The sequence below is a fragment of the Branchiostoma lanceolatum genome, chromosome 5 (genome assembly GCF_035083965.1).
Source record: "Branchiostoma lanceolatum isolate klBraLanc5 chromosome 5, klBraLanc5.hap2, whole genome shotgun sequence".
Classification (NCBI taxonomy): domain Eukaryota; kingdom Metazoa; phylum Chordata; class Leptocardii; order Amphioxiformes; family Branchiostomatidae; genus Branchiostoma; species Branchiostoma lanceolatum.
In genome coordinates, this window is record NC_089726.1 from 10,348,020 (window position 1) to 10,371,478 (window position 23,459).

The 23,459-nt window shown below is 39.5% G+C and overlaps 3 protein-coding genes across 5 annotated transcripts; 2 read left to right on the top strand and 1 right to left on the bottom strand.

Annotated features, from left to right (window-relative positions):
* Positions 1 to 384: 384 nt before the first annotated feature.
* Positions 385 to 12,167, top strand: LOC136434995 (coiled-coil domain-containing protein 78-like). Of its 3 annotated transcripts, none has more exons than XM_066428151.1 (16): positions 385 to 535; positions 1,772 to 1,993; positions 2,375 to 3,207; positions 3,571 to 3,738; positions 5,590 to 5,682; positions 6,002 to 6,118; positions 6,340 to 6,474; positions 6,808 to 6,967; positions 7,515 to 7,669; positions 8,130 to 8,296; positions 8,619 to 8,745; positions 9,262 to 9,418; positions 9,747 to 9,905; positions 10,388 to 10,485; positions 10,657 to 10,718; positions 10,956 to 12,167. In XM_066428151.1, exons 2-16 carry the CDS (start codon positions 1,795 to 1,797, stop codon positions 11,098 to 11,100), a joined length of 2,775 nt encoding a protein of 924 aa, XP_066284248.1. In that variant the 5' UTR covers positions 385 to 535; positions 1,772 to 1,794; the 3' UTR covers positions 11,101 to 12,167. The 3 variants fall into 3 exon arrangements, with proteins under 3 accessions (XP_066284248.1, XP_066284249.1, XP_066284250.1); XM_066428152.1 differs by having other exon boundaries at positions 1,775 to 1,993; XM_066428153.1 differs by having other exon boundaries at positions 385 to 530.
* On the bottom strand, positions 12,112 to 17,555 carry LOC136434996 (U3 small nucleolar ribonucleoprotein protein IMP4-like). Its single transcript, XM_066428154.1, has 9 exons — positions 17,425 to 17,555; positions 16,881 to 16,989; positions 16,629 to 16,712; positions 16,237 to 16,346; positions 14,268 to 14,400; positions 13,641 to 13,795; positions 13,012 to 13,106; positions 12,639 to 12,712; positions 12,112 to 12,398 (listed from the first exon to the last, which is right to left on the bottom strand). The coding sequence occupies exons 1-9, from the start codon at positions 17,425 to 17,427 to the stop codon at positions 12,289 to 12,291; spliced, it is 873 nt and encodes a 290-aa protein (XP_066284251.1). The 5' UTR covers positions 17,428 to 17,555; the 3' UTR covers positions 12,112 to 12,288.
* A 156-nt stretch (positions 17,556 to 17,711) lies between these two features.
* Positions 17,712 to 23,001, top strand: LOC136434997 (pre-mRNA-splicing factor ISY1 homolog). Its single transcript, XM_066428155.1, has 10 exons — positions 17,712 to 17,832; positions 18,212 to 18,234; positions 18,479 to 18,530; positions 18,739 to 18,847; positions 19,132 to 19,244; positions 19,558 to 19,619; positions 20,587 to 20,642; positions 20,913 to 21,035; positions 21,377 to 21,506; positions 21,960 to 23,001. The coding sequence occupies exons 1-10, from the start codon at positions 17,830 to 17,832 to the stop codon at positions 22,126 to 22,128; spliced, it is 840 nt and encodes a 279-aa protein (XP_066284252.1). The 5' UTR covers positions 17,712 to 17,829; the 3' UTR covers positions 22,129 to 23,001.
* The last annotated feature ends 458 nt before the right edge of the window (positions 23,002 to 23,459 follow it).

A 23,459-nucleotide genomic window follows, 5' to 3' on the forward strand; every position in this document is an offset into this window, starting at 1 on the left:
TTTTAATTTGCAAGTACAAGATGTGCTTTTAGGTCTAATGCAAAGTATTAGTAAAAATGAATGGTCCCTGGTAACGCTTAAAATCGACCAATTTTAGGTCACGTTTCGGTCAATATTTTTCTTCAATATTAATCAATTTTGACAATTTTTTTTTCCTTGCATACCTTCTTGCACAAGTTGTCAGGAAATGATAGTCTGAAACAGTCATATGTTATGTAGACTTTGCTATCCACTGGTAACATGTTGGAAAAAAAAGGGGTACACCTGATTGTGATATAGCCGTTTCCGAACCAAAAAGATTTTTTTTCAAAACCGTTGAAAACGGTCAAAGTTCATTGCGCAGTCGCAGTGATCTGGTCTCGTACCCATGAATGCTCTGGGAACGAGATTCATAGGTGAAAGGTCACGACATATTTGCCGTCGGGATGGAAACGTTTACATTTTTGACAGGAGCATTTTCAGTAGAAATGGTTCTCTTTCTGACAAGCTATCGGTGATCTGTGGCGATTTCTGGGTCAAGACGTAACTACGTAAGGTAAACTAACATAATTTCTAAAGGGTTTTGTTATGTTCAAGTGAGTGAGAAACGTGTAAAATTGCACAAACACAAGTCTGTTTTGATGGCCATAATGCACTGCACAATTTTTTCAGCAAAAAAAGAAGCACGTCTTTGCACGTCTTTGCTGTATATATTGATCTTTCTGAAATGTGATGTGATAGATGCTTAGTCAGACATGTTCATTACAGCTATAAGCATTTCTAGGGAAGCAGAACAATCGATAACATGTATCTTTGATACTCTTTATTCTCAAGCAGATGTTAATGCTATTAAAATCATTTTATACAAATCATAGTACTGTACCATCAAAGTAATTAACATCGTGGAATAAAGATAACGTAGTCCTAACAAATAATTAAGTGTTTTCACCATGCCATGTGCTTGTACTAGTTGAACTATGAGTTCAGGTAAAGATGCATGTAGATTCTTAATTTGCATATAGACTAATGAGTAACAGGTGGATTACACATTAAACCGTGCAGGTAAATGATTAGCAAGTGCAGCGCACAAACAAGGCAATCTAAGGCTATTAACTAAGGCTGGTGTTTACATTGTTTTATTAGTTTTAAGGTCCCGTTCACTTGTATGAGACAATGTGAGATTTTAGTTTTTCTGTGAGAGAGAATGAGATTCCATGAATCAGCTGAAGTTCATATTTTATGTAGGATACATATCATGTTGTGTCATAATGTCCATGGTCAGATCAATCAACAATTTGGAATCTTGCCTTTTTTTGTGGTGGATTCCAAGACTCTAGCCTTTCACTAGTACTGTAGGTTATTTCATACATATTGTATAAGAGAGAGAGATCTATATAATTAACCCGGACAATATGGTACATACAGTTTTACTACAATATACATATACAACCAACTTAACCCCTTCATGTGTTCATGTACTACACATAGTGATGACTTTGATTTGGGGAAAAGAAGACTGTATACAAAGATATAACCATTATATTGATGATAAGTTGACTAGCCTGAAATGGAAGAAGAACCTCCGAACGACTCTTAGCAGTGATTCTTCAATGGCTATTTGTGGCCTTTACACAGATCTTATACAGAGAAAGACCCAGTTATAACTTAAGCTAATGTCTTTCAGGTATCATGGGTATAAGCTTAAGAGTTCTGAATACGCACAGCATTAATACTACAGATAGTTGTCACAAACTGTTTTTCTTGTCAGTGACTCACTTTGCATTTTCTTCAGTAGAGAGAACGGACACCTACAGTATGGACATAGAGGTGATAGGCCGTATCCGCCCATCAGCGCGAGGGGAGGGGCACCACTCTCTCAACATCTCGGGAAATCATCGCATCACCAGCAGCGACGGCCAGTCCTACAGCTTCCAACCTCTCTTCAGACAGGACGCCACAAACTACGATGTCTATGCTAAGGTGTTGGAACCACTGCTGGACCTGTTCTTAGCAGGTGGGCAGTGTGGCTTGGAGAGTAGTACAGTGATGGCTATATGGAGCAAAAAATGGTTTTGCCCAAAGTATTAGCATGAAGCTCATCTGTGTCGATACATTCCATGATGAAGTATGATACTTTTGTACAACACAAGCAAATGTAGCTCACCTTGAATTTCCTCCTTAAAGTGTTAATTTTTTACACTGTCAGACATGAAAAATATGTCATTAGTAACGCAATTTAAAGGAACCTGAAATTAGTGTTGAGTTGTAAAAAATATGAAGTATTGATATTGTGATCTACACATATCATTTGTCTTTGAAGTAATTGACTGATAGATACATCAAAAGAACACTGTTGCTGTTTGCTATATAAACCCCCCCCCCCCCGTATTTCCAGGATTCAATGTGTCCTTGTTGCTGTTTGGAGAGACAGAGTCAGGCAAGTCCTACACCATGGCAGGAGACAGTCTGAACAAGGCAGGGATTGTTCCCCTGGCCATCGATGGCTGTTTCAATAAACTTCTGGACCTGCAGGACAAACCCAGGGAGGAGGGAGGGCTCCGGGACGCCCAACGGAGAGGCAAGGACGACCTGGAACTCAAGATGTCCATGTACGAGATCTACAACGAGATTATCAAAGACCTGCTGACAGAGAATCAGCAGCGAGGAAGTCTTCCCATAAAGGAAACGGCACAACTTGGCCCACATCTGCCTGGCTTGAGCCAGATCCAGGTTTTCAACGCAGCGGAGGCCACCAACTACTTCAGACAAGGCTGGGGGAGGAGGACGGATGTGGTGACAGATTTTGGACCAGCCCTGGGGTACAGTACAGCTGTGTTCCAGCTGGAGCTGTCCATGGTTACTGGTGGAAGTCCCCTTCCCAATCGCTCCATCCTACAGGTGGTACGGCTTCCCGGAGCGGAGAAACTCGCCGAGGATCCTACCAAGCTGCGCATGAGGGAGGGTCCGAGTCTCAACAAGTCTCTCACAGCCCTCGGTCAGTTAGTTACAGAGTTGGCCAACACCCGGCATGCAGACAGAGTCATCAACTACACCGATTCCAAACTCACCCACCTGATGATGGACGCACTTGGGGCCAACGCGAAAACTCGTGTGCTGTGTCATCTGCCTCCGCACTGCGACCAGTACCGCCTCTCAGTCATGCTGCGGTCATGTGCACAACTGTCACAAGTCAAGAACTTCCCCATCCTGAACGACCACCTTGCACAGGTACTGAACAATGAAGCTGCTTGTTCTCAGATTCAAGCTTATTACTCCCTGACAAAATTACATACATAATTTATGGATAAAGTCTCTGAACTTATGTAGCGTATTGTAATTCTATTATTCACTTTGACAATGACAAGGCTTTTGAAGTGCTGTTGTAGTATTGAATTCTGTCATTAATCTTGTTTTTGTAACACTCTCTGCTACTGTGTTTAAATGTTAAGGTTCCTTGATCAAATTTTTTCCTCTAAGGCGCTGTTATCTAACTGATTATTACTGAGATTAGGAATGGTTGAAAAATGCATTATTTCAAAAGCATATGTCAAGAGACGAATTTTGTTTGACTTACTAAACTGTCCATTCCAGGGACTGGTGTGTCAGTTCCGTGCACGTATCCTGAGCCTACAGGAGCAGCTCGGGTACGAGGAGGGTCACGGGAGGGCGCTACAGCTGCACGAGATGAGAGACGAGCTGAAGAAACTCACCACGGACAACCTGCAGCTGAGAGACAAGAACGAGAGGCTGTACCAGAAGGTTAGTCAATGTATGCTGTACAAATCAAACATGTCTATAGTATAGGCTCATTCTCATTGAAAGGTGCACAATGCTGTTGCTAGTCTTGACCACTTGATATGAGCCAAATCATGGGTGGCATCATTGCTTTCTTCATTTTCCCACAACACTTATTACGCTTTACGAAAATCGCATTACAACATTAGTATTGGTTGGAACAAATTGTAGCCACGAGTGGGATCCCTCCCCCTAAACCGGTAATGGAAGTTATGTCTGTTGCAACACTTCAACACAACAAGACATCAAACTTCTTGCTATTGTGCACCATCAAACATAAGCATTAGAAGTGGAATAGAAAAGTATCAAACTGAAAATAAATCTCTATGGTGTTATCAGATGGTGTTTCTGAAGAATGCATATGAGCTGATCAATTTTTCGAACTTGAAAATACCTATATATGTTGCACATTTCACCGAGAACGAGCCTATAGTGACCACTCCAGGGACTTGAAAAACAACTCATGGTCATGCTTTTACTCTGTAACCATGGCTGCATCATGGTTCAAGCACAAGGAAAGGTAATGTACAACAAGGATTTTGTTACTGCACATCTGATTTTTAAATCAAAGTAAAGTCAACTGATCCATTTCAATTGTTACCAAGTACTCGCCGCATACCACAATCCCATGCATTCCCACAAAGAGAGTGAAATGTACAGTACTTACCCGCAGGCTTGAAAAGTATGACCGTTTCCCAAGAGAGTAGCTACAGCAACTGAACTGCATATATACCTGTCAAGGACCTGATAACAATACAGCCCTTAATGAGGTGTGTTACCGGAGAACACACAAGCAAATTGCTGCATCGCCAGGTGGTTTTAGAGACACAGCTAGTTTGTTTAGTGGCATGGCAACTCACTAAACGAGTTGGGAGCCACACAGTAGCCATGAGGGGACGGCTGGAGGGAAAAGACATGGGAGAATATCACAACAAGGTAGTACTTGATCCACTCTGAATAATGCTTGTCTAGTAGTATGTGTTCTGAGAACTAAGAAATATTTGAATAAGGGGGTCAAAAATTCTGATGTCCCCTGTGATTACGTACATGGCTGTTGACAAAGCAGGTAGTTATAAATTGGATCATGGGCAACAGTTTAAACTTTCACATCCACATGTAAGATTGTGAGAATTATCACAGACTTCTGCTTGATTTAGATGTATGCATATCTGTGTTTATCATCACAATGTTTTGTGAGGATTCTTGTTATCTTGCAAGCTGGCTCAAGGTATTGTAAATGGATACAAGGTATTTGTTGACCTCATTAGTAGTGGTGAGCACTGGGGGGTATTCTGTCTGAGTCTTGCACTGAAGAGCCAAAATGTAATAAGGACAATTGTTAATCAGGTGGACTAAGAACTGTTAATTTGACTAGCCAAGTTTAAATTGTTTCCTTGATAAGTAATGAAGACAGTTTGTTGTTCAGAATAAAATACTACTCTTTGTTTTACGAAAGCATGGAATGATTTATAGTTGATGTTATGTTATTGCTAAGTATTACATGTGGTGTTAATAGGATTTTACCTGAAATCATACACTCTGGTTTTGTGGAAAATACTGTAAATGCATTTAAGTTCACGATGGTTTAATGTTCGCAGTTATAAAGGTAACCTCTTCATTTGAACTTAACATCACCGCAAAAATGCTTGTTCTGCCTGCCTACTAGTACCACCTTGATTCACCCGCTAACTAAAAACTACCGTGAACACTCCATTTTCCTTCCTTCTGTGAAGTTAAATCGCCTCAAACTTGAATGCATTTATAGTACATTGTCTTATTAACATTTTGTACTGCAATGATATCATTTGTTGCTAGGTGGAGCAGCTGCAGTCCAAGTTGAATCAAATGGCTGGATCACGTACTGACCTGTCCTCCAAACTCATCTTCAGTGAGGAGGAGAAACTACAGGTGGGTTCTATATCCACTTGATTCAACATTAAACTACTGATTTCTATGAAAAATATGCCAATATTTATCTTTTATTCCAAGTACGATGATTTAACTCAAAACTTTGAGTTACATAAAGATTTTTTAATCCAAACCTTTTTACTGAGTCAGTCTATATTGGTCTTTCTTATTTTCGTACATGTAAGTCTGAAAAAATGTTCTCACCTTTTCCTTATGTCATGGACTCTCCCTTTGAAAATATGACTAGTACAAGATCACAGCATACACTCCAGTCTGTTTGTGCTAAGATATTGATGGTGAGATTTCTTGATTACTCCAGGTGTCTAAGGCATTAGTGGACCTGCAGATAGAGAATAACTGTATCCAGGAGGACTATGAAGCTGCCAACTTTGAGCTGAAGAACAAGGTCCTCACTCTGGAGAATGAGCTGATGGAGGTGCGCCCAAGAGTTCAATTTTTAGACCATTCTCATCAAGTTTTGTTTGTCTTTTTTTTGTTAAAGATTACAACCTCGAAGTGTGGAACAAATTTGTATGTAAATTTGCATTTGCACATGAAATCATGTATTAGTAGGACTGATCTGGCTTAGCTGACACTTTTTGCAAACAAAATTTCCTGTAAAATTTTCTTATTAAAAGCTATTTGATTTTTTCCTAGGTGACCCTACAGAAGGACAAACTGTCCCGGGACCTGAGGAGTACTCATGACCGCCTGCGTACATCAGAGAAGGACCATAAGGAGCTGGCTGATGAGTACATCATCCTCAAGACTAACTACCTGGCCTTAACTAAGGTCAGTAACACTGTGATACAACAATGGAAAAGTGCCATTTTTTCTTTGTTACAGATAATTGATGAAGTATGCTGTCACTGACATGTATTTACTGCCCCATCCAATTCAGATATAGCTTTGAAGCACCTTTTTTAAAACTAATTTGTATTATATCACTGATGATGATGGGTGGTTCTTCCCTTCTGAAGATCATTGGGAAAGTATTGGTAGGAGAGCTGAAAATCCCTATAAAATCTTGATCCGACAGAAGAGATTTGTAACAATGGATGTGTGTACCAGCCACATAAAGTTTGCATCTTCAAAATCTCACCATTACATGTTTGTCCTGCACAGGAACATGACAGAGAGAAGGCCAGGAATGAGGAGTTGGGGATTGAGCTGCTGAACCTGGTGAACGCCACATCCCACGGTCGGCCCGTGCAGGGGGAGCTGACGGCGGAGATAGACAGGCTGCGGCATGTCGTGTCTCGTCTGTCCACGCACAAGCCACAAGGTGGGGGAACCACTGTCATATCTGGGGCTTCTTACATTTGTAACATTTGCCTTACAATTTACATATATATAGTCTGTTGTTTACAAGGCAAAGACAATCCTGATACCTTTTGGCTCAATTTTTAAGAATCTGAAATGATAATCATCATTTTTAGCTATTGCTGTCCCTGACAACAAAAGTATTGGATCTTGGATCATGGATCATCAGTCTTGTTGTGTAGCCTATTGCTCTAATTTTTGCAACTTCTGTGTCTAGAAATTTCACTCACAGCTTCTCAGCCTTGTAACTACCAAACACCAAGATCCTGAATTATTTCCAGATGCTGTATATCCGATCTATTTTCATGCGGGCTTCATTTCACGATAGGAGGTTTTCGCAGTTTTGAGTTTGCAGTTAGAACAATTCTGTTGTACAGTACTTAAATATTGGAAATGCATATTCACCGTGCGATTGCTAGATAACTGCAAAAACTGGAAAAAAAGCACTGCAACTATTCAAAGATTTGCAGTATCTACATGATTGGAAAACATACCAATGTGATTTGTAGATATCTACCTGGGTGCTGAGGAGGATAGACAGCAGATGGAGAAGAACCTGTTTGGAGAGCGGGAGAGGATGGAGGAGGACCGCAGGAGGATGAAGGCTCAGTATGAAGAGGACCAGGACAAACTGGAGGGCAATCTCAAGAAACTCAGGAGAGAGGTGATTACTCGCAGAGGATGAGAAATCTTGTTGATTTTTCCATTTTCTGCATTTGAAAAGATTTCCTGACATCAATAGACCTTTACACTTCAGAAGTTGACTCTCTTTTAAATAGTTGTATGGTAGTCAGTCAAGTCAAGTCAAGGCTTTTATTTTCCTTCAAAATGCTTGTCTGGCCCACACGGACACTTTTCAAGAAGGTTGTAGCTTATATGTTTGAAATTCTGATGGATAAACAATATCATTGATATGAATCAATTAAAGCCAGTCAAATGAAGATGCTGCCTCTTTTAGACTTCAAGATGTTAGACAGCAGCTATGATTCCAAACAAGATGATTGTATAACCTTTACCATCCTACCATTCATGTCACACTTCCAAGCCAGCACTGGTTCTCAGCTATAATTCAGCATGTCACAGGTTGATTCATTGATTGGTAATGGTACCTATCTCCCCTACAGTTACAAGAAGCCCAGGCCCAGGCACGTGAGGCCCAGCGGAAGGCAGGAGAGACTGCGGCTAAACTAATCATGGCAGAAGGGAAGCAGAGACAGCTGGAGATCGAACACAGCAAGGCCCAGCAGCAGTTCAAGGACATGAACTCTGAATACAGGACAAGACTGATCAGGTAAGGAAAAAGGCTTTGTCGTAATGATAGAGACCTGCTATCTTGATACATCAAGGTGTTGTATTTTAATGTGGTTTAGGAAAGTTTAAGAATCTTTAATATATCAGTCTTTATCTATGTTCAATCTTGAAGGGAGCATTCAGACTTGTTCCATTTGAACTTGAACAGCCAAAACTTTTATAAAAATTTGCAACCTGACAGAAATGTTTTGTTTCTATTCTTTCAAAACATACTGCTTGTCAGAGAGACACATGTATAGTTGCTCTCCCAGGTATTAGTACTTGTCTGGATCTCTTTCTTACCGGCTTGCGTGTATTTTCAGGTATGTGCAGGACATTGGGGAGTACATCGACACATCTGCTGGGACTGCCCCGCCTAACCAACAACAGCTGAAGGACATGAGACGGTACATCGATGCCATGATAGCTGACACTAAACAGGCTTACAAGGTAGGAGACTTATACCAGTCAGACTTTTGGAATACCAGAATGTCGTCATAACCTAAGATGCATTAGTTCTAGCAAAATTCAAGAATGACACTTATTTTCAATCATTTCTTTCTGATGGTTAGATCTACATATTGGGGAAAATTTAACAATCCATTTAACATAACACTTCTTAGATAATCTTCTTCACAAACCAACATATCAACAAACATACACTTCTTTCAACAATATAACCTGTTATCCAAGTTGCCTTGTTGTAGGTGACCAGAACTGTGTGTGTGTGATAGCTGTGTAGCACCAAGGACAGTCTGTTCCTCTTAGTCTTGACATGGGTTAAACCAGAAACAATTGTGTTTCTTTGTTTCATGTGTTTCTGGGCCCCCTTGGAAATCAGCTTATGGCTGAAGGGGCCACCCAGATGTTTAAAGATTAGATAGATAAATAAATAAATAGCTGTGTAGCACCAAGGACAGTACTGTGCCAGTCCTATTATACCTCGTCCATTTCTTTTGTTCCCAGGCCCGTGAGGAGCAGCTGAGCCAGGCAGCCAAGACGTACAAGAAGCAGGCCAAGCAGATGGCCAACAAGCACGAGCAGCTGCTGATCGCCTACAGCCAGCTGCGGGAACAGGTGCTGGCAGGTGGCAGGAGCCTGGACATCGACCTGGGGCTGGCAGGTGAGAGACGAAGCCTGAAAATTTAAATCCCGAAATTTTACTTACAAGTTGGTGGTAAAGAAATAGTTTCACAATGTAGCTTGATCAAATCTGGATACAAGTGTTGGTAGGGATCTTGTAGGTCCCCCTGTGATTTCAAGTTTTCCAAATTGCTTTGCCAGATTACTCCAGACAAGGCATTCTAAACAATTTTCTGTAAGAAAGCCAGGTGGTTATGTAACAAAACATCTGAATATCATGAGATAAAACATGTAGTGTTATTACACTGAAGACTAAGGCTTTGACTCGTATTTGTAATTGTTCTTGTCTTTACCCGTTTTCATTTCAGATGTAGATCTCCAGCTGTCAGATGGTGAGAGAGAGCTGCATGCAGCACAGACCGTGGAGTTGAACCGCCTGCGCTGTGCCCTACAGGACGCTCGAGCCGAGGCAGAGAGGGCGGCAGCTAGACCTAAAAATGTCACCATACAGGAGCCTCAACGGAAAGGTATGAACAAACATTGTAACTTTGGCATGATGTAGAGAGGCAGTCCCTGTCTTGTGGCCTGGGTGCCAATGCAATGTCAACTTTATAAAGCACCAACTACTTAAACGTTTATTGCATGGGTAAACATGTTTGTACTTCTGAAGCAGGTATCTGAAATGTTTAACCATTTTACAACTGGAAAGGCGGGCAGTGCAGCCGTCTGTCTCCACCACCCTTGTGATGTATAAGTTGTCGTTTATGACTTGGGGAACGTAAATCCAGTAAGATCGTGACCCAGAAACATGTTTGTAGGGTGTTTGCCACCTTTACCTGTTCCGAAACGGCTGCCTGCAGGTTTTAAGTTACATTTTCAGATAAGTAACCATTCCTTATATGGCATGCACAGTATTCATGGAACAACATTCTGACTGACAGTGTTCAAAGATAGACAAAAAGATAGACTGTTTATGCAGTTTGTTGTAAAGTGAGTTGTCCCCTTGTAGGCCCCACAGACTGGTCATCAGTGAGGAAACAGCTGCGTGAGTTTGCCCTGAACACCCAGCAGGAACTGGAGACTGACAACGCCAGGATGAAAACTAAGGTCAGGACAGGAAAAATAGCTTATCAACTGTAACTCTAACGTTACACTATACATGTACCAAAACTTGTTTGTAAATGTACATGTAGTAGTATTGTATATCTTTATCTGGTCTGCCAAGAATTTGTTGTGTGACTCAATACAATGTGTTTAATGATGACTGTTTCCCTTTAGGTGTCTGTGTTGGAGTCTCAGTTGTCAGAAGCACAGGACTACATAGACAAACACCTGGTCAGGTGAGGGCACCCTTATGTTACACCATAGAATTAGATAATGTGCTTTACATTCTCTAAAAACCTTCCTATGTCTTTTCTATGCTTTTTATGTTTCACAGGAAACCCTGACTTATCATTAAGAACTTAAGAATAGTAACAAAATTTTGCCTGAAGACTTTTACTTTTCTTTATGAGAGTAATATCTTCACATTGAATCTAGTCTTTTAAGGCAAACCTTGTCCTTGTTTGATTATACAGGTACAAGCAGGAGATAGTGCGTCTGCGTAAACTGCTGGGACAGGAGCCTGGCACCAGACAGGGCAGTGCAGGACCGTACCTGGACTCTGAACCGGAGTTCTACCCAAGACGGAGAGGTCACAATAGAGCCAACACATCCTCCTAGTACCATTCCTGTCTGAGATTTCAGTTGTTAAGAGTTGCAGAGTTCGTTTTTTGTTTCATTTTGTGCCTTCCGAAGTGCTTGTCACTACATGTACATCAGGGAAACCCCTACAATGGAAGTAATACAAAGCACCATGAATCATAAAGTGGGTCCAAATCCAGCTCATCATTTCAGGGATGTTGTGGGATCCACAAATATAGGTTTAGATATAAAATGTTTTAGCAACATCAGTTGGGACTAAGTTTGCAACTTTGTGTTTTTGTTTGCCTGTTAGTCCCATTTTATACAGAACCATTCAATGTAATTGTTACCTATAACAAAAAGGCTACAAATTCATTACTGTCAACCGCATGGCTTGTGTAACTGTCTGTCTCTATGCTGTAGTTACATACTACATGTAGTAGGTCTCTGTTGAAGTAGAGAGATTTGTGTATGAAGTTGTCTGCAATATTTTAGAAATTGATTTTATACCTGAACAAAGCCTCATCTGGCTGCAATGTGCAATGAACTGAATCAATATTATCATAGTCTTCATGAAATGCTTTGTGTTCTTAAGTGTTGTCATTTGTAGCTTTCTTATTGTTTTAATGTTTATAGCAAAGTTGAAAGTAGCTCTTGATCTGAGGTGCTGTATGTGTTTGAAAAATACCATACATGTGTTTGTCGTGCAACTAAATATGAAAAATCTGTAAAACACAGAAAATTGCACATCTGTATTGAACGTAAAAGTTAAAGGCAAATGGGTACATGTACATATTAGGAGTAATTCTTCCGACAGGTAAATTGTTATCTGCAGAATTCTAGTGATTTTTTTCCAGTCCTTTTGTCTGAGAATTCTAGTAATGTGTCTGTGATAGTTGTGTCTTTCCAAATAGTTTTTATTGATGCAACTTTTCTCGATTTTTGTAAATGTACGTCATTGTTGTCAAAAATCTGCAAGTTCTTGTACTTCAGTAATCTCTATTTTCATATAGATAATAGAATATATTATACAGAAAATACAGGAAGAAGTTTGTTTGTATATGAAGATGTATTGTCTTGAACAAAGAAATAAAATGTACAAGTTACTTGACAATGTTAAGACATTTATTCTATGAATCTTAGGATCAGAAATACAAGTCCAACCACTAAGACACTGGGGTCTGGAAACTTCTAATGATTTTAAAACAATCAGTCTTTTCAGACATATCAATCACTTAGGAATTTCCTCTTCTTGGCTGTGTTCATGTAAGGCCGTAGTTGCCACTCAGTGTCAGCTGCTGCTACCTGGTCTAGTGTACCCAGCTTGATGGAGTACACTGGTGGGGGAGAACAACAACATTTACTACATTGTCCTTTATTACAATGTTTCCCTTCTAAATTTTCAATGATATCTAAATCTAAAATGGATTAGTTGAATACACATTTTCAAAATATTTCAGCAAAAACCTTTTACACACCATTTCTGAGAAATTGTGGGTAAAATTAGAATATAATGATATCAGAACTACACATTATAATGATTGTCTCATCATGCTAAAAGTAACGTCAGTACTTACATCTCATTTCAAACCTTGGTCCTACTTCTTGCAGCTCAATGTTCTTGTGGTCTGTCTTCTTGTACACATGATGTCTGGGTTGCAGAAGGTGGAAGTTAGACATATACAACAACAGAAAACATGAAATGGACATACAGTTAGGTTCTCTTGTCCCTGTGCATTCATAAATGTCAATGTAGTTTCATCACGCAAGGTAACAGTTACTCAAGCAACTGGCTAGATTTTGGAAATGGCCGGACCTTTCAGGCAGCATCCACTACCTTTCGTCAGTGACTATATTTGCATCAATTCTTCGATTTACATACCAGAAATGTTTTAAAGAATGTTAAGTCTCAAACTCCTTTAAGACAGTATACTTTGATTTCTTGCTCACCTGAAGGAGATGAAATCCTCCTGGTTAGCAAAGGTCATGACCCTGCGACTGTCCTCCTTAGGCACTGGGAACAAGTACTTCAAGATGCTCTTCACCTGCAAAGGAAAGATGTACACCTACATTAAATATTTGTCCACATTCTTAATCTTAGCGATACTATTATCAGGCCATACTGATTAGATTACATGGATGACATCCTCTGGGCACCCAAAAACTAATGTAAGTGTGCCAAAAAGAAAGTTGAGCAAAAAAAAGATGCCTTCATTTTGAAATATACGTTATCAGGAAGGAAAATACATTCTTCATTCTTTACTTCTCCTTTGACTTTGGTCATTAGCATATATTTGCTCATTTTGCAACTTCTTTGTATGGTTTACAGTACGGTTGCAACCTTTTTATCTGCAACGGATGAAAATAGATGCACAGAATGATGTCAATGGAATAATATCAAATCTGGCGACACTTATCATATGGATCTTTTGTGTGCATGATAATTCATCACTTGACAATTTCATCAGGTGACAAATTATCACTGCTAACACTCCAACAACACTACATGTACATACAATCTTGCTACCCATTTGGACAAAGACAGTCTTGTTGGGTGAAAATGGACCGTAAGCGCTCACCCTTTCCCCGAGTTTGGATGAGAAGTTGCTGAAGATGAGGTGCGGGTACTGTTCTGACATGGTGCCGATGTTAGGGATGTCATGTCTCATAACGGTGTTCATCAGGGTGAAGTACGCCGTGGGCCCGTGGGGCAGGTGAGAGATGATGATCCCATCTGTAAGAAAACAAAAGAACCCCATGTAGAAGCACAGAAGTACAGGGGTAGGCTCATACATCTACATCTGGAGAGTGAAAACATCCAATGATTCAATGTAAGAGAGGAAATGTTTGTGGTAGGGAGAAAATGTAGTGTTCGGGGCTGTTTTAGGTTTGTGGTTAAAACAAGAGGGTAGGGGTAAAAAGACAGAACAAAACTTTTTGCCAAGGTGTTAAGATCGTGAGAAGAGTTACAAAAAAAATGTGAACATAAAACCATTAAAAACATTCCCCCTTTACAGTAGGAAAAATATAAGCACAGTGGATGATTTTTCTCCACATTTTACAAAGGTTTATAATGTACTTTCATCAAGCCATTGATAGATGTTATCAAGAATACAACCAGACCTACAGCCATGTACAACCATATCCGTTCTGGACCTTCTGGTAGAACAGATAGAAAAGTAAGAACGGTACAAATGGTTTATTACCTGGCTCTCCCCTGTGCTCTGTGAGGATGATGAAGTCTGTGACATCATTGGCTCTGCAGGCCTCCACCAGCTGCTCCAGTTCATAATGACCTCTGTTCAACCTCTGCGCATTGGGGAAGACTAGTCTCATTTCCTGTAGGAAATAACAATGGATAAGATGTAATAAGCTGAAATATGAAACATCACCTGCATTTTAGGGGAAATTACTTACTCTCCAAGCAGAGGATGGGTTCCGGCAGGTTTTTGACGTGTTTTTAGGCGTTTTTGTCGGCCTTTCTACTTTTTCATTTTTTTTTGTCTCTATAAACCCAACCTCTGCCGGCACTGACCTCGGGGCGGGGCAAACCTATTTACTTCCATTGAAGAAAGGTGGCAGTACTCCTCCCCGAGAACCATTAGATTATCATTAGTGGTAACAATTTTATTGTGCCGGATTATCACACATCCGGCAAGTGTAGCGGCTTTCACGGGGCCGCGCCGGTCCCCCGCTGACTGCCCTATTCATGCGACAGGCTGATCTCACGCCGGCATTAACATTGATAGCATCATAACGTAAATTTCCATTGGATAACTCACAAGAAAATTGAGCAAATACACTGGTGCATGAACAAGGCATATAAATAGATGTGTATTGCGTATCAACTTGAAACGCATCAATTATGCAATTATATCAGGAATCGTTATTAAATGAATTACAAACGGGAACATGTACCTTACGTTTACATGCGGTTAACGCATGCCTCCGCTCGCTGTGTTCAGATTGGAAGAGAAGTTTTCAACAACAACAGCGAAATTGGTGATGAAGCTCTACTAACAGAGGCTTGAAAATTCCCAAATGGCACCAGAGGATAGTACAGTTTTTTGTGTGATTCGGTCTTTGATGGTTCTTTTATGGTAAAAGAGTTCAGTCACGATAGGCAAATCATTTGCTGACGGACATCGTAGCGATCTTCCAACATGGCGCCCCGTGATTGTTTTGCATACACATGTGGGTGGTTTAGAGTCTTTTATGAGATTCTACGATTTCCTCACACTACAACATTGCATTTCCGCAGTGGGTAGTCAAAATGAGAGGATTTATGGATATTTTCGGGCTGTACTTTGTCTTCTGGTACGGCGGTCAAAATCGGTCTGGATCGGAGTTGAGCATCGCGGATTGGAAAGATGGAAACCCCGGCCCAATGTTTTTCGCTGCACGCTGAGATGATCTTAGTTATTTCATACGAAAGTAAGTGCAATTAGCCAAAGGATACGAGAAGCGTAAGAACATTACGTAAAGAACATAGCATGACAAGTAATGCCACGACCGTTGGACCAAGGATTAGGTCCTTGCATGGTTTGACTAGGCCGGAAGTTCTGTGGCGCAGGGGGAGGGAATCCCGTGCCTGGCCGGGCACGCTTCGCACCTACTTATAAAACGCTTGTAATGTGTTGCAGCGATTAGTTTTATTAGGCTTTGATCAGTCCGTCTGCCGGCAGAGGTTGGGTTTATAGAGAAAAAAAAAAAATGGAAAAGTAGAAAGGCCGACAAAAACCTCCTAAAACACGTCAAAAACCTGCCGGAACCCATCCTCTGCTTGGAGAGTAGAAATTACTGTGTCATAACAAACAATTTCCTCATGATTTCCTTACTTCACTCAGGTGAAAATGAGTACCTAGCTTTAGTTAGGGGCGTCCCTTGGATAGGTCGTTAAATGGAGGTTCCGTGTTTGAGGAGAGCCACACCTCGTGCACGTAAAAGAACCTACCACACTACCAAAAAGAGTAGGGATCCTTTCTGGAGTGAGTGGATCAAATATGCAGCTTCAATATATAAACCTGTGTTATGCCATGAGGCAGCTGATCAGGTATGCAATACAAACAAATGATAGTTAAAGTATGAGGGAGGGTGCCTCAGAGTGGACTTAGTCTGCATAACTTAAAATACAAGCTGAAAACTGATAAACACCTGGCTTGTGTTGTTGCTCACCTTTGCAAACTGTTTGAGTCTGGAGCTGGGGTCCCTGGAGGTGGTCAACATGACTTTGGGATCCTCCACACCTGCCCACCTGTACTCATCATCCATGTGGTCCTGCTCAGCTGGGGGAGGCAGGTGCAACAGGTGTAAGTTAGAACTTCAACATTTCTGTACCAACATCTACAGATGACTGTATGTACATGTACTACAGACATCTTGAGTGTGGTCTATCTAGTACACCTCAAAAAGAGTTAAACACACAACTCATGTCACTGGAAAGTGTTTCTTGAAGAAGCAACTCATTCTACTTCATCATAGCATTAAGCTGATATCAAGTACCCCACATACCTGTTTCTTAAACCATAAGTTAAAAACACATCTCATTTAGTGTCCTGTACACATACCTTCTGCTCCCAGGTCATCATACTGAAGAGCTTTCTCTAGTTCCTTTACATCCTTCCTCAGCTCTGTTGGGATGGGCTTGTTCTCTGTTCAATGGTTGAAAAAGAATACAACTTTACTGATGAACAAAGGTTGAAACTCTCACAGTAGGAGGCTGACATAATACATATTATACATATCAGGTTAACATAGAAATTCACACACTGTTGATAGTTTCCTTGAATAGTGCAATGGCGGAAATATTCTTAACTGACCGTCGAGCGCTCTCTTGAGCCGTTGTTTCCTCTCCTGTATAGTTTTCTCCTTGTCTTCGATGGACTTCCTGTACAGGTACTCACGGCGTAGACGGGCCTGGCGTCGTAACTGTAACAAGAAAATAATGATATACCAACACTTCAGTATGAACTTTGGGGAACATGCTACTGCAACTAGCAAGAAGTAACATAATTCTTTGGGTACAAATATTGGTAGTTTAAATGCCATAATTAATGATGAAAAATATGCATGAATTATGTGCGTGAACTGCTCAGACAGGACCTTAGTTAGAGTAGATATGTAACGTTATAGGTTGTCCTGTAGTTCGAAGTGTCCCTGACTTGTCATGGCTTTGTGTTTTCAAGGCTAACTAAATCTTCCAAGTAGCCAAGATTAGACTGAACTGTGCCCCCCTCCCCACATGATCCCTATATCCAAGCTAATGAAGTGGAATTTGAGAAGCACGTGCCATAAGAACACGAATACTGGCTAAAATATCAGTAGACATTATAAAAATAAAGTTCAAGTTGTCATAACACTCACCATGATTCTGATCAACAGCGAAAACTTTCTACTGCCCTGGAAAATGCTTCCTACTGTTCGCACACTGCACCATGTGTGTCACTGAAACATAGCCTTGAATTCGCATTGACGAATTACGGTTTTTACTTTCATCAATGAAATAAATCAGAGCAGAATTCATTCACATACATCAAATTATATTGCAATATTTCTATCATCTTGCACCAATTCATTTTTTTAGGTTGTAAATTTGCGAGTATTAGCTGCTAAAATGTTTATCTGTACATCGAATCCCTCAGCCAAAATACTCAACTTGCTTTACAGCGGTTGTTTTGACTAAACGTTTGGCTTGCGAAGCGCGATCGATCTCGGAACGAACAGAAAATATTTGATATTATCTGCCGTGTCTGACCCAAGACCAACAACATGGTGAGTGTGAAGATAACTATAGGATGTATTAACTTCCTATTTAGAAACCTGGCCAATTCTTCGCGCTATTATGTTTTGTCAACTGTGGAAACAATGAAGGGGGGAGGGGGGCTAATAATTTTTTGCACTACATCATGCAGTGCACTACTAGTACATGATTGATGCCCATGGTCATGGGTTCGAAACTGTGAAAGGGCATTTTGCAATTTTGTTGTCATAAAAAGGGCTACACATATTTTAGAAGCAGATGTCCTTATATTAATTTTGTCCAAGACTATGTACCTTTATTTATATTCGTTGAATTTTGAACATCACACTTCACTGTCCACAAAAATTATGTTAATTTGCTAAACTTTCCTTTTCTTTCTCTTCTTCACAGGCAAGAAATGCGGAAAAGGCAATGTAAGTCAGCAAGTTCCATAATTCACATGTAGTTTGTATGGTACTCAAGGTACTAGTACAAAAGGACTATTTTATGTCCTTGGTGTACTCAAGGAGGTGGTGTACTGCACTATCAGTCTCACTTCACTTTTTTGTGATATACTCTTTACTTACAGTTACACTTACTAGTACAGACTTAACGCTTAAGTCTTTATCAGCCCAAGTGATGTAATGTGTTGACCCTTGTTGCAAATGTATGTTCCAGGACAACTCTGGCCAGATGGCGCAACATGCAGATGGACCAGGGAAAAGTCAAGGTGAAATTTGACACCTAACGTTACTAGGCTCTAGCTTTCACAATGACTGGTTTATGTTGACTGTTTTGTAGTGATAGGAACCAATATAATGATGTTACTATGAATACACGTGTACCACACTCAATTACCAAAGGTTCAACTGCAAACTTGAATGTGACCACAGGTAAAAATAAGTACCCTATTATAAGATGCTGATGTTACCCAACAGGAGAGAAGACCCTTCCTTGCTTCAGAGGAGAATGATTTGGGGAAGGCAGAAAAATGGAGACAGCAGATCATCAGAGAGGTTGCTAAGAAAGTGTCACAGATCCAGAATGGTAAGGGAAAAATCAATAAACAGTCTGTGGGGGTAGATAGTTCTATGAAAATTTTGTGTACCGTATTTCAAGAATTTTTTCCATAATAAGTCATATTAAGCTAGGTGAAATTAACATGATTATTATTATAGTTAGTTTTACACTGTCTTGTAGGGCCTTGAATGTAATTTGAAAAAATAATTTTATCAAGCAAAGTTGCTTTGATCCTTGAAAGTCCTGTAAACTTTTAGGTGCCTAAAGCACTGCGATGTCTTGTAATAATTGAATTTTTATTGTGTTTTCAGCGGGTCTGGGTGAATTTCGGATACGAGACTTGAATGATGAGATCAACAAGCTACTAAGAGAGAAGAAACACTGGGAGGAAAGAATAAGAGAGCTAGGGGGGCCTGACTATGAAGTAAGGAATTTGTGGCATCTCTTGTTCATATGATTTTCATGATCCATCTATCTCCTAAGTTAAATTTCACTTCTCGGATATGAACAAAAATTCAATGGGTTGTTTTGTATTGCCTGGATCTGCCTTACAAATGTAGAGAAAAGGGCCGCCTGTCTGATGTGATAAGTACTGCACATCAGAACAATGATATGGGAAATGGCCTAACCAAATGGTAGTGCTAGTTGCAAATACATGTGTTACAGCATGAGTGTCTAATAGTTAAAACTTTGAAATGTCCCTTTTGGTTAATATCTGTTATTTCTTTTGTTTTCAGAGAGTTGGACCAAAGATGTTAGATCAGGAGGGAAAAGAAGTCCCTGGTAATAGAGGATACAAGTATGTGAAAGTTGATATGTTTCTACTGAAGTAGAGTCCATTCCGAGTCACCGCGAGGGTTTTATAATAATATTTGTAATCATTTTGAAAAATTTCCAGTAAAAGAATATCTGACTGACAATAGTTCTAAATTTTTCTAAAAGATCAAATACAAAAATATGAATTTATTTGAATTTAATTAGATAATTTAGAAATATTTTGAAAGTAACTGCACAAAAACTTTATTTGTAATAATTTCTAAACATCTATGTGATTATTTAACTTTTAGAAATATTAACAAGAAATGGTAGAAAATGGTTAACAATGGTAGAATGGTGATTGCCCCCATAAAAGTAGGTGCTAATCTGGCCCTTCTGTCTGCCTTTGTACATCTTTAGACTTCACTGCAGGACACCGCTCGGTCCTTTGTGGAAAGCATTCTTCCCTAAACTTCGCAAGGATGTGTGAATTACTTTCTTCCCAGCCCTCTGACCTATTTATAGAGATGTTACAAATAATGGTAGAAAATGGAAAGAAATTGTAAAAAATTGTAAATAATGGTAGAATGCTGTTACCATTATTTAGAAACCATTGTAAATATCATATTCTACATCATGAATATTTCTAAAGTTTTAGAAAACTTAAGAAATATTTAGAAAGTTGAAATCACATTCAAAATATTTCAAAAGTATCAAATCTCTTACACAAATAATAACAATAACTTGAAAATAGTTCTAAATTATGACAATAACAACCCTCGCGGTGACTTGGAATGGACTCTAGTCCCAGTGATAAAAGAATAATCTTAACAGTTTGTTTTGTCTGTTGCATTTATTGTACCAACTTATTGTAAATGATTGCAAGATACAGTGCTAATTTGTATCATGATTGCTTCATAATCCACAGTGTTCTTACCTCCAGGCTGACTAACTTCTTGCACAATCAGCCACTGTTTTCCTTTAAAATTCTGCTCCCCTTTTTGCTTCAGGTACTTTGGAGCAGCAAAGGACCTTCCAGGAGTTAGGGAACTGTTTGAACAAGAACGTAAGTCATCCATGCCATGATGGTAACATTGCCATTGCAGGATTGATAACTGTGGTTAGCAAGTTACGAAAAGTTTTTTTGAAAATACTGTTCTATTAATTAAAGTCTACATCTGAATGTCAATGTCCACAGTAAAGCATGAGGCTATGATCTTCTTAAATCTCAAAGAAAGTAGACAAACCACTTTTCTGTCAATTGTTAAACTGTATCTCTACTGTAGTTGTATTTTTAGATGGCACGTCTGACATGTTGCCAAACCATCCCCTTTAGCCCCCGCCCCTCCAAGAAGAACAAGAGCAGAGCTGTACAAGGAGGTGGATGCAGACTATTATGGGTACCGTGATGAAGATGATGGTGTGCTTGTCCCACTGGAACAAGATCTTGAGAAAGAAGGTGAGATACCAGGATTGGAAGAAGTGTTTTATTCATGTATCTTTTCAAGAATATGTCATAGTGTATTCCAAACAGACATTTTCTGAATGAAGAAAGGCTCAGACAAACTTTCTAGGCAACAGAGCTGATTAAGAAAGGTGTAAAAAAATTACAGCACAGACAATGCATGACAAAAACAGAAAAACACATTACATCTATAAGTAACTATCATTCATGAAATCTAATTCTAAAGAAGCTCTAAGCTCTATGTTGCCTATGAATGGATATTTTTGTGACCAATGCTGTATGTCAGTGAAATATAGCATCCAGACCTTAACTGTGGTCTGTATTTGTGAGTCCAGTTGTAGCTGAGACAGTGGCTGAGTGGAAGTCCCAGAAGGAGGCAGGGCTCCTGAAGGATGTTGAGGAGGAGGAGGACATCTATGCTGTAGAGGAGGAGTCAGATGAGGAGGAGACAGGGGAGAGTAAAATGTATGAAACAGACTTTGTTTGTACCATATTACCAATATTTTTGGTGCTCAATAGTTGCGTGCATCCTCATGATACTTTCTCAAAAGAGCACTCAAGTGACACAGTTTACTAAGATCTCAGATAAATTTTTAATATTTAGACTACTGTAAATTTTGAAACTTTTGCATTTAATTGTTCTAACCGCAATTTTCAAATACTGCAAAACCCTCCTTTTCCCTCCCACAATGAAATGAAATCACCACAAAAGTAAATGAATTTACAGTATATTTCTGTGTCTGTATAACCGCCCTTCCGCGAAACACACCAGCTTTGCAGGCACACGGCCCATCAGCAACTGGATATATTACACTGAACGACCTGTCACACCTATTTAAACATATATTTTGTTTCGATCAATTCCAGTATGCTCCTTAAAGTTTTTCATAACAAATTTGAACCACTGTTGCTTCACAGGGAGACAGAGGAAGGTCAGCAGCAGTTCATTGCCCATGTACCAGTTCCCTCCCAGAAGGAAGTGGAGGAAGCTCTCCTTAGAAGAAAGAAGATGGAACTCCTTCAGAAATATGCCAGCGATTCACTCTTAGAGCAAAGCAAGGAAGCAAAAACTCTTATGGGACTATAAAAGCTATAGGCTAGGATGTATCTTGTTTCTCACAATATGTATGGGTAGCTTATATGTCTGGGACAGATTATTTGTAAATAGTATTTTTATAATGCACCCATGATGAAGTAAGGATAAATACACAAAGGTCATAGAGCAAGAAGACTTTGTGTATCAATAATACCTTTGCATGTATGGGCAAGAAAGCAAACAAGTAAGACCTTTGTAACTGACCAGCAAAGTATGTATGACGTATTTTGATTGTTTTGATGTTGAAAAACACCAGTGTATAATGTGCTGTGGTCAGCATCCGTGAAATGCCAGTGTATGCATGTGACACTTGTCAAGAAATGTATGTGACAAAAGATCTAGATGTACTCATCTATCTCCAACATTCCATAGTAGAAGTAGCATTTTTGTAGCAGCAATAGTAGTGGTTTATTCTGAATATCAGTGTTGGAGAGTGCCCATGCCAAGGGAAAACAAATGGTATGAAATGCCCTTGTTGTACCATGTGCTTAACTTAACAATAACTGCACCAGACTTTACTCAACTACACATGTAGAAAGCTGTTTTCATGTGAATGAAAAATTGTTTGATCAATCTTCTCCTTTACCTAAGATTTATTCCCTTTCTTGTTTTTGATTCTCTTTCAAAACAGACAGGCTACTTGTTACATGTCGTTTATTTGCCTGTAACTGGTATATCTAATCTGCAAATAGCAGAGTCCAAAGTATACAGAATCTGGCCTTAACCAGGCTACTCATTTTTTTACTCCAATTACTGTATACACATGTTTTCCAAATACAACTGTTACTAAATACTCCCAACATCCAAATTATTCCAATTATTAGCCTGTAAATTAGGGAGAACCAATAAAAGGCTACAGCTAAAGGTTGGTCTCTTGTTTTGTACATGTAATAAACGTATATAGAGAGGTACAAATAGGGAAGTAGTCTATTACATACTGTGGTACTGGCTCTCGTATAAGGACACCCAAATGTGTAGCCTTGACTGTGTCCTGCTGAGTACAGAAGCATCTTGCTGAGAGATCATGAAAATGACTGAAGAATTTTGTTCTTTGGTTGCAGATGATTATGAGCTTGAAATTATACTTTTTATGCACATCATTTGATTTAACATACTAACTAAATGTTAATAACATTTACAGGGAAATCAATGATGCACCTTGACATGTGATGACTTTGCTGACAGAGCTATGCAATTTAAAATGCACTTTAATATGCGAGTGTGATTACAATTGAAAGTTTGCTTGTGCCTATACATGTATTCAGTTGGCAAAGATTAGTAGTACTACTGGACAGTGCTGTTTCATCCTGATTGTGGTTGCC